At 35.0% G+C, this 20073-nt stretch overlaps 1 protein-coding gene across 1 annotated transcript; it reads right to left on the bottom strand.

The window, feature by feature from the left end:
- Positions 1-8145: 8145 nt before the first annotated feature.
- Positions 8146-18398, bottom strand: LOC131660930 (kinesin-like protein KIN-4C). Its single transcript, XM_058930293.1, has 27 exons — positions 17768-18398; positions 17506-17652; positions 17234-17386; positions 16899-17143; positions 16639-16778; positions 16358-16482; positions 16013-16049; positions 15845-15936; positions 15640-15756; positions 15447-15560; positions 15250-15333; positions 14987-15161; positions 14221-14321; positions 14033-14131; positions 13837-13950; positions 13648-13764; positions 13388-13468; positions 13056-13127; positions 12635-12728; positions 12522-12553; positions 12276-12361; positions 11313-11384; positions 10976-11203; positions 10495-10639; positions 10221-10313; positions 9633-10121; positions 8146-8947 (listed from the first exon to the last, which is right to left on the bottom strand). Exons 1-27 carry the CDS (start codon positions 17885-17887, stop codon positions 8507-8509), a joined length of 3813 nt encoding a protein of 1270 aa, XP_058786276.1. The 5' UTR covers positions 17888-18398; the 3' UTR covers positions 8146-8506.
- Positions 18399-20073: the final 1675 nt, after the last annotated feature.

Genomic DNA, 20073 nt, shown 5'->3' with positions numbered 1-20073 from the left:
TATGGTACTATAGTACACATCGCCATACCGATAGTTGGAAGAAAAAAATTGTATCCAAACTCATACCCGCTTGGGTAACAACTTTAGCACTTGTACCTTTGCCCTATGGGTATGTAATACTTACCCATATTTTTAATAAAAAATAAATATATCAAGTATAAAATATCATATTATTTTAAGTTTTTAAAAATATTTAAATATTTTCAAAAAATTTAGAGAAAAAAGTTCATACACTGACAGTGTAAAATTAAAAATCATGTCAACCAATCACAACCTTGTATTAGAATAAATCACACTTTAAATTAAAAATTCTTTTAATGACAAGACACTTTGTTAGTTTTCTATTGGATGACAGTGTAAAATGATTTTACACTGTTAGTGCATATAAATTAAACTCAAAAATGTATTGTTGAATTATGAAATAAACGAACACTTATGTTAAACATATAATGGTTTAACATCAATATATTTTTGGAAACTGATAGACATTTATTTTAATATAATAATATAAATTAAAATATATAAATGTATATTATGCGGGTATTTAACGAGTGGGGACTAAGGTGCTTATACACGCACTCATATCCGCTTATTTACGGGATTCTTATCCTACCGGTTGTGGATATTTTTATGAATGTCCATTGGGGATGAACCAAATTACCATCTCTCTCCCAAACTCACCAACATACAAAATACAAACTCACCAACATACAAAATACCTAATCCCATCTCTTTCCTCTCTTTTTCGTGTAAGGATCACCAATTGCCTCTTTCTGCAGCTATGTCTCCACTGCCTCATCCAACGGCTAACAATTAATATAAATTTGATAAGGTTGTTTTGAAAAGAGAGAGGGAATATAAATAAATGGTTGAGATAAGGGCAGGATGACACCAACAGAGAGTAAGTTGGAGAGGATCTAGATCCCTCTTTTCCATTAACCCTATATTTATAATTATGACTACAGTTAAATAGTAGTTAGTACACAAATAACATTTAATAATAATACAATAAACTGCGAATTACACTAGAGAATCATATAAAAACTCATAAATGTTGGTGCACAATGAATGAAGATGATTGACAAAGAGAACAAAGAGAATAACAACGGAAAGAATGAGAGAGAATAATATTGTTGTTATTAATGATAGCTACTACAAGGCTATTTATACAAAGAAAATCTTGCCACATCAGCCCTAATAAAGTAAACTTAGTGAACAAGTCTAAAGGTACAACAGTACAAAACTAACAAATACTAAAATACCCTTTAACTAAATAGCTAAACTAAGAAGAACCCAGAAGGTAGAACTTCTGGTCAACACTATCTTCTGAGTAACCATCAGAAGATCCACCTACATCAGAACTTCTAATGCTTAGAACTTCTGATGCTCATCTTCTGAATATGAATTACTCTTCAATACCATCCCTTAATTCATATTCTTCAATCAAAGATGACAACATCAATTCCATTCCTTAAGAGCAGAAATTGATCTGTCTTGATTGCCTTTGTCAGAACATCTGCCAGCTGCTTCTGGGTGCTGCAATGCACAACCTCTAATGTTCCATTCTGGACTTGACTTCTCAAGAAATGATACTTAGTCTCAATATGCTTGCTTCTTCCGTGTAACACAGGATTCTTGGCGAGATTGATTGTAGACTTGTTATCAATCATCAGCTTCAGAGGCTTCTTCACTTTAATCTTCAGATCTTCTAATAGATTCAGAAGCCACACAGCTTGACATGCAGCTACAGCGCCTGCGATGTACTCAGCTTCACAGGTTGATAGAACAACAACAAGTTGCTTCTTGGAACTCCAAGAAATAGGACCTCCAAGAAACATAAACAAATATATAGAAGTTCTCCTTCTATCAACTCTATCTCCACACCAATCAGAGTCAGAGTAAATCAATAACTCTGATTCTTCCTTTCTCCCAGAAGGAAACAATATGCCATACTTCAGAGTTCCCTTGACATATCTCAAGACTCTGACAGCAGCTTGGTAATGGGACCATTTAGGTTTACTCATGAACCTACTAACCAATCCAACTGCATAGCATATATCAGGCCTGGTATTACACAAATACCTTAGAGAACCAACCAGCTGTTTGAAGATCGTAGCATCAACTTCTTCACCTTCAGAGTCAGAATCCAATTTCTAATTCGTTTCTGACGGTGTAACAACAGCTTTGCAATTCTCTAGCTTGAACTTCTTCAGAAGTTCTAACTCATACTTCAGCTGATGCAGAATGATACCATCTTCTGAGTACAGAATCTCCATCCCTAGAAAATATGACATTTTCCCAAGGTCTGTAATCTCAAACTCATTCATCAGCACCTTCTTGAACTTCATCAGATCTTCTGGACAACTTCCTGTAAGCAATATGTCATCAACATAAAGGCACAACAAAATCATATTGCTTCCAGAATGTTGCACATAGACTCCATATTCCATCTCACACTTCTGAAACCCTTGCTTCTTGAAAAATGAATCAATTTTCAAATTCCAAGCTCTGGGAGCTTGCTTTAATCCATACAGAGCTTTGTGTAATTTGTACATCATCCCTTCCTTATTCTTTTTCACAAAGCCAGGGGGTTGCGACACGTATACCTCCTCTTGTAATGGACCGTTCAGAAATGCAGACTTTACATCCAGATGCATCAAGGACCAACCTCTGTTTGCAGCTAACGCAATCACTAGTCTGATTGTTTCATGTCTAGCTACAGGTGCAAATACCTCAAAGTAATCTAGTCCAGGTTTCTGAAGAAAACCTCTGGCCACTAGCCTTGCTTTGTGCTTACCAATTGATCCATCTGGCTTCAGCTTTACCTTGAAAACCCATCTGACGCTGATGGATTTCTTCTTCTTTGGAAGTTTTGTCAGCTTCCAAGTCTTGTTTCTTTCTATAGCCTCAAGTTCTTCTTTCATGGCATTCAGCCAGACTTTCTTCTTGAGAGCTTCTTCAATACCCACTGGTTCAGAATCTACTAACATGGCATACTGAGTGACATCTCCCTTGAGTCAACTTCTGTGTCTTGCAACATGCCAAAATCTGCAAACCTTCTAGGTATAGTTCCGACTCTTTGTGGCCTTTGAGCTACTTCAGAGTCAACTACTCCAGAGTCACCACCTCTAGAGTCTCCACCTTTATGATCATCTCCAGAAGCTTGTCTTCCAGACTCTACGTCTTCAGAGTTTTCCCTTCCAGAATCATGACTACCACCAGACTCTAGATCATCATCAGAATCTGGATCAGAATCAGATTCACCATCTGACTCATCTTCAGAAGATTCTTCATCTTCTTACTCTAACTCTTCTTCAGAAGTTATCTCTACCTCAGAAGTTGGTTGAGACTCTCTCCAATCCCAACATTCTGATTCCTTCACAATGACGTCTCTACTGACTTCAACTCTATTAGTTTCTGGACAATAGAGCTTGTATGCACCTGTACTGTGGTACCCCACCAATAACATCACTTTGCTCCTATCATCCAGCTTCTTCCTTCTAGCTTCTGGAACGTGTTTGTAACACACAGAACCAAAAACCTTCAGATGACTAACGCTTTACTTCTCTTTAGTCCACTTCTCTAAAGGAACAATTTCCTTCAGCCTCTTCGTTTGATACCTGTTAAGCACATATGCTGCAGTAGCAACAGCTTCTCCTCAGGAAGCTTCTTCTCTTTTAGCATACTTCTCGTCATATCAAGCAAAGTACGGTTTCTTCGTTCAACAAGACCATTGTGTTGAGGAGTATAAGGTGCAGTAACCTCATGCTCAATTCCATTATCATCACAGAACTTTTGGAATTCTATAGAGTTATACTCACCTCCACCATCCGTTCTGAGAATCTTTATCTTCTTACCACTCTGCTTCTCAGCCTTCACCTTGAACTTCTTGAATTTTGTGAACACCTCAGTCTTAAACTTGATAAGTGTTACCCACTTCATTCTTGTGAACTCATCCACAAAAGACACAAAATACTTATTTCCTCCAAGTGAAGGTTCTGGAAATGGTCCACACACATCAGAGTGCACTACTCCTAGAGCATGCTTTGCTCTTGGAGCAACTTCTGATACAAATGGCGATTTAGGTTGTTTGCCTTTCATGCATACCTCACATGACTTCTCAGGCCTCACAATCTTTGGAATGCCATGTACAAGCTTCTTAGAACTTAGATGCCCCAGGATTCTATAGTTCAAGTGCCTCAACCTCTTGTGCCACAACTTACTATCACCTTCTGAGCCTTCAGCACTCAGACACTCTGTTTCAGCTATTTCTACATTCACCTTGAATGTTCGGTTGCTTCCCTGTTCAGATTGCATAATCAACTTCTGATTGGAATCATACAATTTCAAGAGATTGTTCTTCATAACAACTGAGAAACCTTTCTCAATGAGCTGACCTACACTCATCAGATTGCTTTTGATTCCAGGAACATACCAAACATCCTTGATCAGAACAGTCTTTCCATTCTTCACTTTGACTTTGACATTTCTCATACCTTCTGCATAAAGGTACTTATCATCAGCACATCTGATCTTTGTCCTCCTTTCAGAGTCAAAATCTATCAGTCATTGTTTATTTCCAGTCAAGTGATTTGAACACCCAATGTCCATATACCACCACTCTGACAAACATCTTCCGTCAGACTCTGAAGCCATCAATAGCACAGGTTCATCATCTGAATCACCTCTAGCTATATTTGGTTCTTCTGATTTCCTTCCTTTGTTTGCCAAACAGTCTCTAGCAAAATGGCCAAACTGTTTGCAACAGTAACATTCAACTTTCTTTTTATCCTTTCCATTCTGATATCTCTTCTCATCAGAAGTTGAGGCTTCCTTCTGGAATCTATCACCACGTCTATTCTTGGACTCTGACCAAGAATGCTTCTGGCCCCTCTTGACAAAAGAAGCTTTCAGAGCTTGCTCAATTTCTCTCTCAGAAGTTCTCTCAGTCAGACGCAACTCTTGTGCTTCTAAAATGCTTTGCAACTCTTCTATTCTCATGGTTTCTGAAGGATAGAAAAACACTTAGAAAGGGGGGGTTTGAATAAGTGTAGCTTTAAAAACTTGACAGATAAAAATAAATTGCACAGTTATTTTTATCCTGGTTCGTTGTTAACTAAACTACTCCAGTCCACCCCCGCAGAGATGATTTACCTCAACTGAGGATTTAATCCACTAATCGCACGGATTACAATGGTTTTCCACTTAGTCAGCAACTAAGTCTTCCAGAGTCTACTGATCACACACTGATCACTCCAGGAACAACTGCTTAGATACCCTCTAAGACTTTTCTAGAGTATACTGATCCACACGATCACTCTAGTTACAATCTGCTTAGTTCACTCCTAAGACTTCCTAGAGTATTCTGATCCACACGATCACTCTAGTTCCTTACAACTTAATGTAATCAATTCTAAGAGTTTACAATTGCTTCTTAAAAGCGATAATCACAACTGTGATATTTCTCTTAATCGTTTAAGCTTAATCTCACTAATATATTACAAAAGCAATGTAGTGAGCTTTGATGAAGATGAAGATTCTAAGTTTAGATTTGAACAGCGTTTCAGCAAGTTTGATATGAGTTGTTTTGGTGCAGAATCGTTAACCTTGCTTCTCATCAGAACTTCATATTTATAGGCGTTGGAGAAGATGACCGTTGAGTGCATTTAATGCTTTGCGTGTTCCGTACAGCATCGCATTTAATGTTATACGCTTTTGTCAACTACCTCGAGCCTTGTTCACGCTGTGTCTACTGACGTAGCCTTTAGTAGCTTTTAACGTTCCTTTTGTCAGTCAGCGTAGCTTGCCACTTGTACTTTCTTCTGATCTGATGTTTGTGAATACAACGTTTGAATATCATCAGAGTCAAACAGCTTGGTGCATAGCATCTTCTGATCTTCTGACCTTGAAGTGCTTCTGAGCGTGATACCATCAGAACTTCAGTGCTTCTGTTCTCTAGTTCTTCTGATGCTTCCATAGACCCATGTTCTGATTCTGCTTCGACCATCTTCTGATGTCTTGCCAGACCATGTTCTGATGTTGCATGCTGAACCCTTTGAGACAAAGCTTCTGAGCGCTGAATTATGCGTACTCTTTATATATTTCCTGAAAGGGAAATTGCATTGGATTAGAGTACCATATTATCTTAAGCAAAATTCATATTATTGTTATCATCAAAACTAAGATAATTGATCAGAACAAATCTTGTTCTAACAGTTTCTAGATCTTTAGAATGTTCAATAGATACAACAATATAATCAAATTGAGGAGTAAGTGACCTTAATACCTTTTCTATGATTACTTGTTCAGAAAGGGTTTCTCCACAAGCCTTCATCTCATTAGTGATCAAAATCACTCTAGAGATATACTCAAAAACCTTCTCATTGTTCTTCATGTTGAGATTCTCATATTGCTTTCTCAGGGATTGAAGCTTCACCTTCTTCACTGATGTGTCACCACCGTAACACCTGACCAGTATATCCCACGCCTCCTTAGACGTCATAGCATCAGAAATCTTCTCAAACACATTCACATCCACACATTGATGGATGAATAACAACGCCTTTTGATCTCTCTTGTTCGTTTCTCTCATCGCTTCTCTTTGTGCTTCCATTGCATTCACTGCAACCAGAACATATCCTTCAGTGACAAGATCTAGAACATCTTGAGCACCAAATAATACACGCATTTGAATCATCCATCTATTCCAGTTTTTACCATCAAGAACTGGAAGTTTGGTATTCAAGTTGCTTCCACTCATCTTTAAACTTGTGCAGAAAAATAGATTTCACTCACACTCACACAGTGTTTCCCAACCCACAAACAACCAAGAAAAATGTGATTCAACACAACTTTGTTTCCCTAAAACAAAATCAATCACACAGTCACACAAACTCACGTTCACTCGTGTTTCGCTGTGTTTGGAACCGGAGCTCTAGATACCAATTGTTGGTGCCCAATGAATAAAGATGATTGACAAAGAGAACAAAGAGAATAACGGCAGAAAGAATGAGAGAGAATAATATTGTTGTTATTAATGATAGCTACTACAAGGCTATTTATACAAAGAAAATCTTGCCACATCAACCCTAATAAAGTAAACTTCGTGAGCAAGTCTAAAGGTACAACAGTACAAAACTAACAAATACTAAAGTACCCTTTAACTAAATAGCTAAACTAAGAAGAACCCAGGAGGTAGAACTTCTGGTCAACACTATCTTCTGAGTAACCATCAGAAGATCCACTCACATCAGAACTTCTAATGCTTAGAACTTCTGATGCTCATCTTCTGAATATGAATTACTCTTCAATAATAAACTCATAGATAGATTCTACTATTGAAGATCCTCTTGATTTTTATAAAGAGAAATGAAAAGTAAATGCACACAAAAATATATAAACATTTTATAAAATATGATTGTTATAATTTCTTTTAATGTTTTCTCCATTTTAAATTGAGTTCATGACCAATCTCAAATAATGTATACGGTGTTTTGGTATAGTTACCTGATTCTTTTATAAAAGATGATAGATTATGTGTATAGTTCATATCTTTTATCAATTAATCAAATGATTTATAATAATTCTTTTTTCCTATCAAATTCTAAAGCTAATTTTAAAAATGCGACAAATCTTGATCTCTATGATTATGTGATTTGTAATTTCTAATAAACACCAACCTAGTCAAACCAAAAGATGACCTTAAACCAAACTTAGATATTCCATCAATGAGTGAACTGCAGCAAAGAATTTTGACCACCAACAATTTAAGACACTTCCAAACTCTCACAGTCATAATTCATGCTGCAACAGCATTACTGTCATCCATTTTCCCATGGAACACTATCTCATTTGAGTATCAGAATTACAGTTGATGCTCTATGAGTTTCTTCACTTTTATTATACATGTGATATTGGATACTTTTTTGGTATACAAAAGATTTTAAGCTCGAACTAGAGCCATAGGAAAGCAACATCATTTTATACTGCTATGTATAGTTTCTTGAAATCTCTGGATATCCACTATGCACATTTCACTTTATTGTACCAACTTGACAGATAGATAGATAAATAACAAACCAAACTTCAAATTTAAATTTAAATTTCATTCAAACATATGCAAATATTGAATGATATTCCTTCTGATAACCAAACATGAAAACCCATCTGTAAAAATAAAGGCAAGTCATATAGGAAACCATACAAATTTTCATCTTCATTTACAGTGAAAAATAATATGGCAATTTAACAGGAAATATATCTCCCAGCTGATTCGGACGTGATTCAAAATACCTATAGCTGCTTCTCCGGCCTTTCATCTGAAATCTTTTTGAGTTATTGAGCACAAAATGCTTAAACAAACAATGTATAAAAACCCCAAAAAAATCAAGGCAATTCATCTATGTTCCTGGTTGTCTGCTGCAGATCCTAAACATTAAACTAGCTCCCTCTGGCCTTTTGGGTATATACACACACGACACCAAATAGGGTAAAAAATTAATCTTAATTAGCGTCTGCTGTTCTCTTTCTCCTCCTGTGTTTTTTTCTGTCGCGGCCTTCTTCTATCTTCAAAAACTTCCGGCTCCTTACTGACAGATTCCTCGGACTTACCAGAAGCATTCCTGTCCCACAATGGCCCGCCACCATTCGATGATGATGCCTTTCGTGCACTCCTTGATATTTTCACAGGTGAGTCTGGCTCCGCAAAACTACGCTCTGCCTTGGGGGCAGAGGCAGCATATTCCGGTTTAGATCTGGGCAGTTTTAGTGGTGTATTGGCAGCAACATTTTGTTGATTGACGTTGTTCATGTAAATTTGTTTCTTTGATTTGGATTTGGCGAATTTGGAGTTCCGTGGTTGCAAGGGAGGTGGTGGTTGATCCGGAATAAGAATTATAGTGGCTTTCTGCCATTTCTTTTTCTGATTTCCATGATCATTTGATTTGACCTGCGATGACATAAAAGTATACTGCAAATTAGACTATTGAAGGGTTTACTTTTTCTATTTTAGGATATTAGTTGAAACTATTACACATTAAAAAAAAATCACTCATTCCTAACTAAAGATATTTAATTTGATTGTATTCAATTTTATAACACACAGTTTCTTGTGTTATGGATTAAAATTGTGATGTGGAGGAAACAGATTGATCATTTAATACATTTTCTTAAGGTATCTAGCAAGTCCTTTTTTAACGAATAAAAAGGCAATTTAGTCTATAAGCTACCATTTTTCTTATCAATTTAGTCATTAAATTATCAAAATCAACTAAAAGGTTCCTAAATTATCCTTTCATTCAACTACTTAATCTCTTTATAGGGACTAAATAGTTTGATGGAAGAATAGTTTAGATATCTTTTAGTTAATTTTAATAATTTATGAACTAAATTGATGAAAAGTGTGTGTTTCTTCATTTTTTTACATAATAATATAGATGATGTAAATAGACGTAATAAAAGTGTTTAATTATATTTTATAATCTTAACTAGATTTTGAAAGAAAAAACTTAAGATGTTTTTAATTGTTAAAATATAGTATAAATCTATTTACTACTTTAATTTGTAATTATTAAACTAGTTAAATATGAAAGAGGTTTTGACTTTTTAGATGCTGAGTTACGAGTAACACTCACCTGTGTATTTCCTATGTCAGAGAGAGGTTTTCTGGGGCCTTGATCATTGTTTGCCTCGGCAAACCTATCAGCTAGTGCTTCCTGAAGTAATTCTGCACCTTGAGTAACAAGAAGTGCTTCGGATTGCATTGGCTCATGCAACTCATTTAAGAATGATTCTCTGTTATCACACTTGGTTGCTAAGCAGCTACAAGAACTCCCACAACTATTTCCCATAGCTTTGCACTCACACTTTATTGTCTTGCATGCTGAGATTTTGCTACAAGAACAGCAAATATCTGATGTACCTTCCCCGTGTGCACCTCCAAGTCTATTACTCAAATTGCCTTTGAAATCTTCTGAAAGTCTGCTTTTAGATTTTCTTTTCTCAGCTCTTAATTTTCCTGATTCTTTCCACTCATCATCTGTTTCCTCCATATCACAATCATCTGATTCTGTCTCGTCGGATATATCCATGTCCTCCTGTAGAAGGGTAGACTTCTGGAGTTCCTAAAGGTAAAATAAGTAGCAGTTACGTAAATGATAGCCATATACTTGTTACTGCATTGATTAAAGCCTGAGCCAGTAATACTAATGTGTAAGTTCTACCTGTTTGCGCAAGTCATAATTGTGACCTCCATCATCCAAGTCAGAATATTCTGAATTCCCTGGATATTCTGAGTATCTTTTCAAAGCCGCAGTCTGCCACAGAGTTCAAATGATATGGGAAAATTTTTTTTAAAATAAACTACTAAAATAATTGAGAAATCAACGTGCTAGGATAGTGCTTCAATCTGATAAAATTTAGGGAGGAGAAAGATTGATGTTATTCACATAAAGCTTCATCTGAATGATGCTATCTATACAGATAACGAACACAAACCTGAAGTTTCAGTTTATGAGTAAGCTCGGCATTTATCATTTCCAACTGTCGAAGTGAGTAGCTTAGCCTTACTAACTTTTCTTTTAGATCTCTTATTTCCATGTCCTTCTCTCTGCAAATTACTTCTTTATCTCGCAGTGAACATCTGAGATAAAAAAAAAAAAAAGCCAGAGGGGAATGTCGGCCATGTCATTCCAAAGGGAAAATATTTTGATTGCTTGTGATTTAATTCATGATGTAGTTAGAGACCAGTTTTAAATTAAAAATGTTTAAGTTGAAAAGATTTAATTTCTATACACCGACGGTTGTTGCAAATGCATCCAATTAAATTACAACATGATGCTACTTTTTTATGTTAGTTCCTAAAATATATTTAAAAATATTTATTAAGTAATTTGATTGGATGCACTTATAAAAAAGTTTTACAGCTCTGGTATATGGAAACTAATAGTTGAAATCATGGGCACATGCAAGTTAATACCTGGAGGAAGATGCTATATTGAACAAATAATTCATCAGATTCTTGGCATCAGCAAGGGACCGGACATGGTTCCAACGTCCTTTGCCACTAAAAACCCGTTCCGACTCTTCTGCCTCTGACAACTGGGAAGCCATAGACACTAGAGTTGCGGAAGACGTTGAAAGCATGTTTTCAAGGGCAAAAATCCTAGAATTTCTTGCACCAGAGGACATTGATATGGGGGAGTCACTACATTAGCAACCAATCAGAGAGTTCGTCAAACATGGATTGCCAAAGAAAAAACCTGAAGATTACATTGTACAAATATAAGAAAAAAAGGTAATTCAAAGGCATTCACCTGGTATTATTTTGCCTCATCAATTCTGCTGCTTCCTTTAACTTGGTCATCTCCTCGGCCATTTTAGCTCTCCTAAAATGAAAAACAATGACTACATGAACAAATAAAAATAATATAAAAGTCTGTATAAAACATACAGAAATAGTGATTCTCGATAGAGAGATTTTAAGCCTTGCTACAAAACTGTAACACCAGCTGACCTATAATTATTGGGTATCCCTAATTCAACTCAGTTACTGTTATAGATTTCAATGCAAAAAATTAATCATACATTCACATGTAGAATGAATTTGATTAAACTTCATCACATGAACTTATAAAGAAAATATTAAAAGTATCTTGCAGTATCTGTGGGTTTTAAACAATAACTTCTAGTATGTTGAAAACCATTTTTAGGTGTAAATTTTTCAGAGACTCTTATGTAACTTCTCTATGAGCACTTAACTTACCACAAATTTTTTACAAGTGCAAACTAAAAACAAATTTTGATTAAGAATACCTATAAACTACATGCTAATTCAAACTAGACTTTACAGTGCTGATTACATCAAACAATAGAAATTTATACAAAGGGAATTTAAATTGTCCAGAATTTCCAATTACCTCGTCCAAACCATCAGTTGCTTACTTGTAAGCCAAGAAAATTAGTAAACATTAAGTCTAGGCTGTCACATATTTTAGGTTATAATTGTATGGAGAAGAAGGTATAATGAGCAAATTTAGCATACAAAATGCATACAAGGTAAAATAAACAAATATGTACAGTCCAACTGGCAAATATAAACTTGATGCCTACTTAAAAAAGGAGAATATAAATATAACCTAGATTTTCAGATTCTTAATGATATAAAAGGCATAGAGTTTCCAACATCCTAGTCTTCAAAATTCAAAATTACTCATGAATTTAATAAAACACCCACCTGCTGATTTTAGAAAATCTAAAAACGTGTAGAAGGCACTTACTCTTGGATTTGACGTTCATATTCGGATCGAACTTCATGCACTCGGACAGTGACTTCAAGCTCATGCTCAATTGCCTTCGTCAAAGCCTTTCAAAGAGAAAATTGTGTGTGAAGTAGCAGATACCAAAACAAAGACATCCACTCTTTATAGCATGCCCAAAACTATGATACATAGTCTACACCAATGTTTACTAAACAATTTAATCCTACTGTACGACTTGAAAAATCATCATAAAGTTACTAGTACCTGGACTCCAGGACCACTCCCTCCTCCAACACCTATGTATAAAAGAAGTTCTCAGTTATTAGTAAGCTCACAAAATAGGAAAAAGTACTACATGAACCAATAAGTCTCCTAACCCATAGTTTCACGTGAGGAAGCTCTTCGAGATTCCAGAAGTTCTTTCAGCCTTTTAGTGGCCAAGGAAGCTTCTTCTGTCTTCCTTTGCAATACCTGCGATAAATATATAAAAAAGTGGGATGAACAACATAAAATCGACAACAGCAACCGGTAGGACCCTGAGTTTGGGTCTTATTCTAACAAGAGTTAGTTAGAATATTTCCTTAATTTTAGGGAATATTCTGTTATAAAAGAGGGGGAAAGGGATTAGAGAAGGCATTTAGAAAGTTTGTTAGAAAACAGTTAGGAGAGATTTCTCTCTGGTTTAAGAGCTTAGCTCTGGATTAGGAGTTCATAGAACGCTGGTTTACTTTTCTTTTTCCATTTGATTATCATGATTTTATGGGTTGTATCAGCAACAAGTGATTTAAATTTACTTACCATCTTTTGTCTCTGATTCAAGGCTTGCAACTTATGCATCTCGTATTCGTTCCTTCTGCCTTCTTTCTTAAGCTGGTTATGAACCAAAATATGCATCAGAAGGCTTGTTACCATCTTTCATAACTAATTTATTTGTTGAAAACGTTAGTTTAAGATGTCATATCACATATGCTTCCATAGAAACTAGAAAGAGTGATTCCCTGTCCCTCCACTAGTAAGAGTCAAAGTATAGATGAGACCAACATCTAGTGGGAAATATAATTCTACCCTCCATAAAACACCAGAGATTGTTATAAAATAAGGTTACGGGAAGTTGTCCCTTGTGCATTTACCTGGAGAACTTCTTTTTCACGAGAAACTTTCCACAACCGAAATTGTTCAGACTCCTGCTTAATCTTATGCTGAAGTTGAACCTGAAGAAAAGAAATCATCAAACATGAGTAATAACCCAAAAGAGAAGCTACATATTGAGCTCTTTAAAATCACGGCAAATTAGCATTGAGATGCAAGAATGACAAATTCAACTCGGATTCAAACATGATATAGAAAAAGTTCAATTCTGCATGTATAAAGTTTTCCAAGATAATTGCACCTTTTGGGCTTTAATTCTTTGAATCTCATCTTGAAGTTGTTTTGTAGCCTCATCAGTCTTCTGTTTTTGTTTCAAGAGTTGAGCCTGAGTTTCTTGTTTTTTCTTCAGTTCAGATACCTGTAAAGCAAATAGTCAGTTTATGACTTTGAGTAGCCATTCAGCACTTGCACACTCCAAATAACAGTTTACCTGTGATTCAAGAGAATTCAATTTTTGAAGGTAATCTTGCTTTAACTTTTGAGAACCGTCATCAGATGTGGATGAAATATTTGTGAGATTGAACTTAAGATTCTCAATTTCTTTCTACCAACAATAGACAAAAGACGTTATTAATACACTATCTTTTAAAATGTATGAGAACCTAGAGATCATATCACAGACCTACCTGCAAAATTTTCTTTTCTTGTTCCATCTCAAGGAGTTTCTTTTCATAATGATGCCTGATAACGGAAGTATTAGAATTACTGTACAACTTCATTTCAGCCTTCAACCAGAGGGAAAAAAAGTAGAAACATATCAGAAAGATAATCATATCCCCACAATACGGTACAAATAGATAACAGAAACTTATACCTCCTTTTGTTCAAGTTTCCTATCCAATTCTTTGAGCTCTTTATCCAACGTCTCTTGAAGAGATGAGTGTTCTAGCTCCTTTTCATCATCTTCCATATCATCTGTAAACAAATTATAGGTGTTCCAAAAATATAAATCCATTGTTAATTAGGATGAAATGCCAATTTACAACGTAGGAGGCTAAATCATAAATAAGTAAATAAATAAATAAATAAGAAAAAAAAAAGTCCAAATGTTTGAAGGGAAGAGCATTGGTGTAACAGTTGAAATGGTTGGCATGAGACTATGAGATCACATGTTAGTATCTTGTAAGTGTAAGAGGTAAGACTACCTACAATAGGCCACAGTTAGTTTAGCACTTCCCTAAACCCAACATAGCAGCAGTTTTCTGACACCAAGTTGCCGTTTTTTTAAGAGTTTTAAATGTTGCAGCAGTATCTATTAGAACCCATGAAGTCATTTAAATATTAAATAGTTGGATTTTTTCAACCAAACAAATAAGTCTAGAACAATATTTTTAGCATCAGCCACAGGCATTGATATAATACTCAATGAAGAGTTATAATTATCTCAAAATTTCCTTTTGTCAGGTCAACTTTATACTTACTCTCCCTTTCTGTCTCTTTTCCTTTGGCATCACATTTCAACTTTTTCTCTATTCCTTTTTTTATCTTGTTCTTCTCAATATTGTTCTCAGACTACTTTTTACTCATAAAAGATCACTATGCCACAATACTTCACTAAATCTAATTTTCCAATGTATTACCTGGTAAGTCCTCAGCTTTGGCATTACAATCAGACGGAAACCCATATTCATCGTCATCATAATCAGAACATTCAACAAGATGGCTAGAACTCATGGATTTTGGGGTTTTCAAATGTAGCAATTCCCTTTCCAGAGTTTGGATCTTTGACACATAAGATTTCACTAGATCATAATCCTAAAAATCAATTCAGAACGTGTTTTAGTCATCCAACCATTTCTGAAAATTGTTACCACACATTAACAAAGACTTAATGCAGTCAAACCTGATTTGAATTTGAGTCAACCTCATCCCATGATTTACCGTTTCGAACTGATTCTATTTTCAGAATCAGTCGGTCTCTTTCAACCTAAAAATATATCAAACACCTTAAGTGTAGCCCAAGCACTTAAAATAAAAAACACAAGGAACTCAGAATTTATGATAACTGATGAGGGAAAACATAAAGAATCAAAAGAAAACCTGGGCATCAAGAGCGCGTTGTACTAAACTCTCAGAAGTTACTTGCTGCCTTTTTAGCTCCTGTTTTAGTTCGGCATTACTTGCTTCGAGTAAGGATATTTTGTGTTTAAGAATCTGAAAAATTGAAGAAAAAAAATCAAAGGACATTAGAAATATATGAATACATCTGATGCTTTCTAAAATAAGGATGTACCTGAATCTCATCAAATGGTCCACTTGCATCGCCTCTGTAAAATAAAAGCTCAGCTTGCAACTGCTCAATTTGATTCCGCATTGTCTGCACTTGAGCGGCCACTGGATCACGATTAATCTGAAACAAGAGAATTCAAAATTGTCAAGAAAGAAAGACCAGCGGCTCACAGAGAGAAGTGTATAATGACAGAGAATGCAACACTTACGGTTGCCTTGTTCTGAATGTTTCGAGCACGGTTTGAGTATTTTAAAGTGTTCAGTGTCTCTTCAGCATTTGAGTCAGCAGGACTAACACATGCTGTAACATACCAAACAAGTAAGAAAATACATGTAATGATAGAAAGTACCAAACTATCACAACTTTTTCATCATACCTATCATCACTGTTTTGCTGTTTCCTCCAAGAGAATCCTACATATACATCATCCAATTGCATGTCATGATAAGATATCAACTAATGTTGTAGGGATTTTATACTAAATACTGTAATTAAAGCTTTGTAGTAACATGTGGCTGTAATACTTTCTACCCGTGTTGCACTTGTTTAAATGTTTATATATCCTAGACAGAATGATAAAGCACACTCCAACAATGCATGAATGCATGAGTAAACTATTTTACATTGTTGAAAGAATTATTCATATACTGGGCAAGATAGGCTATGGAGTATAAGAAATTAAGCATAAGATTTGTTTTACTTAAACAAAATATGCACAAACCTGCAAAAGTCGCGTTAGTTTGCTATCACGGTAAGGCACGTGGCCTCCTTCTTTTCGCTTTTTTTCATCTCCCAGAGCACTGATTACATTTCCAAGTGCCAATAAACCCTTGTTGATATGAATTCCTAATCAATTAATAAATTGATTATTAAGTAACAAAGAGAAAGAACTTATCTAGCAGCAAAAAGGCATTATTAATTGACTAAATTTCCAAAATACGTATTTTAACAATTCTATCCCTAACCCTATAATCATGTCATATCATTAACAAAGGGAAATACCTTCTTTTAAACGCATGCCATCTGCACCAGTTCGTTTTGCACGTTCAGAACCAGCTAGGTCCACTAAATGAAATTTGGCACATAAGATATCATCACCCTTCTTTTGCTCCATAGTGATTGTGAATATAGCATGTGAGCGACTAGTCAAAACATAGAAACAAAACTATTAATATTCCATCGGTTTGTTTCATACATACTAAGTCAGTATAAGAAAATAGCGACAAATCCAAAAAAATGTTGATTTTTTAGCAACGTTTTACCTCGATTGACTATTCATGTTAGTACTCCCCGTTGCACGTGACAATGAACCACTTGCGAGATATGATGCCATTTCTTCTTTTGTCTTAACTTCGGGCTCAGCCACACCAGCAAGTGTTATTCCTCCATGTAACGTTTCTCTGATTTGTATAGGAACTCTGCTAGGCAGAGTGATCTTTGGAGTAGGTGTTACTTCTCCTTTAGAAAAATTGGGATCAAGCAAATCATAAACCTCTTCCTTGAATATCTGCCATATTTTAGCAGTTTCAGTCTTAAAATTTTGATCTCAACAGATAATTACAAAAAAAAATCAATAACCAATGATACTGTAGCTCACCTCAATAAATGATACTCTAATCAAAAACTCTGTAGAGTTCTTCATAGTCTCAACTCTTTTGAATATGGTTTCCATGACCTTGGGTATAATCCCACCACTAGTTCCCTCTCCATTATAATCCGTGCCCATAGTGTATGTTTTCCCCGAGCCAGTCTTTCAAAATGAGAGGAAAAAATACTCTATTACAGTTCGCAACAAATCTAGACTACAGTTTAATAAATATACAGCATACATTACAATTTACAAGCAACATTTGAAAATTATATTCATACCTGACCATATGCAAGAACCGTGGCATTATATCCATTGAAGAGTGCATCAACGAGCGGCGCTACACAATCATCGTAAATCACAGATGAAGATTGTCCCGTGCTACCATATACATAATCATACGTGAACGAATGAGATCCTATTTGCACCTATCAAATTAAACACAGCAATACATCAAATCCGTGATAATTTTCAAAATTCAAACATACGCGATCTTAAATATTGAAATCAGTTATTAAAAAATGGAAAGAAACAACACAGCACCTGAGGTTCACCGGGAACAACAGAAATGCAATCGGTGCAACCAATGAGAAGCTCGGATGTGATCAAAGGGCGAACGTTGACGGCAACTCGTACGCTTTGTGCGGAATCCGTGTTCTCCATCTATGGAAACCCTAAAACCGCAACTGGAATGCGAAGATCAAAATGGCATCGGATTGATCAAGGATTTTCGAGCTTGTGAGATTGTTGATTGAATGAAACTGAACGAGATTTGTAGTTTAGCTAGCTTGAATAATCTAATGATATAGATGTAGGTTGAAGATGGAAGAGGATGGAAAATCTGTGTTCGCGATGGAGAAAGAAGAGGGGTTTACGTTTTTGGAAGAGATGTTTATGTAACGGGAACGTGTGGGGTTTGTATTGAACTGCATGGGAGAAAAAGGCGGTTGGGTGTAATTCAAATACGGAATATGATCATCACGTGCGTCGCGCGTGTACATGAAACTACTACTAATAATGGTATATTATCTTCAACTTCCATTGAATTGAACTCTCGAAATGCTTCATCACCCACGCAGCGGTGAGAGTCTTTGTGCTCCAATTCATCATGCCTCGCTGTGTCTTAGTGGAAGGCCGGCAGTGGCTCTAGAGGAAGGTGACACGTGAAAGTGGGTGAGTTGTGAAAGCGGAAAATGAGAGGAGGTAAAACCAAAAAGCAATTAAAAACTGATTTTCTTTTTAAATTAGTTATTGACCAGATAAATATTACCCCTTCTAGAAATGGAAATGGTTAAATTTTAAAATATACATAAATTTAGGTGTAATGTTCTTTTAACTTAATTTTAAGTTTATTTTAGTCTCTTATTTAATAAAAAAAATTAAATCTTTAAAATTATATTAATTAATTTTATTAAATTTTATCAAAAATTATTAATTTAGACAGACTTGACACTCCAACTATTATTAGTTTGGTTGACATGAAATTGTTTTAATTGACTTAAAATATTTTGTTATTTGGGTTAATAACCGTACAGTCCTCTGTCATATAGGCGAGTTTTGATTTACCCCCTTTAAAAAAAAAGTTTTGGATTACCCCTTTATAATTTTAAAATTTTAAAATTCTAAGTCTTTTGCTCCCTAAGGGTGTGTTTGGTTGTAGAGAGAAAGTGTGAAGAGAGAAATAAGTAAGATAGAGAATAAGAAGAGAGAAAGAGATAAGAAATAGAGTAGATTTGATATGTTGTTTGGTATAAAAGAAAGAAGAGAGAAATAGAAGAGAAATAGAGTGTGTTATTTTTGAAAAGACACAAATATCCCTTGAATTAAAAGTATACTACAATATTATTGAAATGTAATTTATTCTTCATCATATTTACATTAATTTCATAAACAAACAAATATTTAAACTCAGCTCTAAATAATTAATTCATATATAAATTACTTTATTTAATTAACAATTTAATTAATTAATTAATATGAAACAAGTGGTATTATTTAAAACAAAACAAAACTGAAAAGAAAATTACAAAATGTATAATTAAAGGTTAAAGTAGGAAAAGGTTAAAAATTGAGACACTCTTTCCTCTTTCTTCGCAACATTGAGGAGAAGATAAATGGTGTGGGTCCCACACCAATTTAATCACTCTTCTCTCTTTCTATGCAACACCAAACAGAAGAACTGTCTAATTTCTTTCATTACTCTCTCGTCTGTCTTTCTCTCGCCTCTACTTCTTGCATTCCAAGCACACCCTAAGAGGAAAAATTATCCCCTTGTAAAATGAATTTTTTTTATTTACCCCCTAGTTTTTACATGTTTAGGGGGTGCCCAAAAATTATAGGAGGTAATTCAAAAAAAAATTTTAAAAGGGGGTAAATCAAAACTCACCTATATTGCAGGAGTTAAACTGTTATTAACCCTAAAATATATGAAGTATTCCATTTAACTTTCTCCACTATCATTTTTTATTGCACGAAAAAAATGTTGATGGCAAGGCTCTAACTCCCCGTTTTATTAAGAAGATTTTGTCCATTTGTCTTGCATTGGGGAATCATTATTGAAAAGTCATTTATGTTTTTCTATTCCGGCTTTTGATTTTTCTTGCTTTGTACTCAACATAGCAAAAATTGTTCAAATGTGTTCAAAATTTAGGTTTTGAGGAAATGCAACAATCATAATGTGAAAATTTTTATATACTTTATAAGTTTCTCAATCTAGTTTTTTTCATTTCACTACTTATCTATATTTATTCAATAGATTACATATTGAAGAATATTTTATTGTGTTTTCTTACACTACTTGTGTTTGATGCAGTTGTTCTGAGATTTTTTGAGATTTTGTTGGAAACTTT

This window comes from Vicia villosa, linkage group LG3, assembly GCF_029867415.1.
Source record: "Vicia villosa cultivar HV-30 ecotype Madison, WI linkage group LG3, Vvil1.0, whole genome shotgun sequence".
NCBI classification, from domain to species: Eukaryota; Viridiplantae; Streptophyta; class Magnoliopsida; order Fabales; family Fabaceae; genus Vicia; species Vicia villosa.
The sequence above is the reverse complement of the archived record's forward strand: the minus strand, read 5'-3'. Positions and strand labels throughout refer to the sequence as shown.

What these genes read in the sequence shown, in the direction of transcription:
- LOC131660930 (XM_058930293.1), bottom strand. Translation starts at nt 17,887, where the DNA reads ATGGAGAACACGGATTCCGCACAAAGCGTACGAGTTGCCGTCAACGTT. An exon ending in ATGAGGCAAAATAATACCAG is followed by an intron (nt 11,204 to 11,312) that starts GTGAATGCCTTT and finishes TTGCTAATGTAG; the next exon opens with TGACTCCCCCATATCAATGT. An exon ending in ATTATGACTTGCGCAAACAG is followed by an intron (nt 10,122 to 10,220) that starts GTAGAACTTACA and finishes TTTTACCTTTAG; the next exon opens with GAACTCCAGAAGTCTACCCT.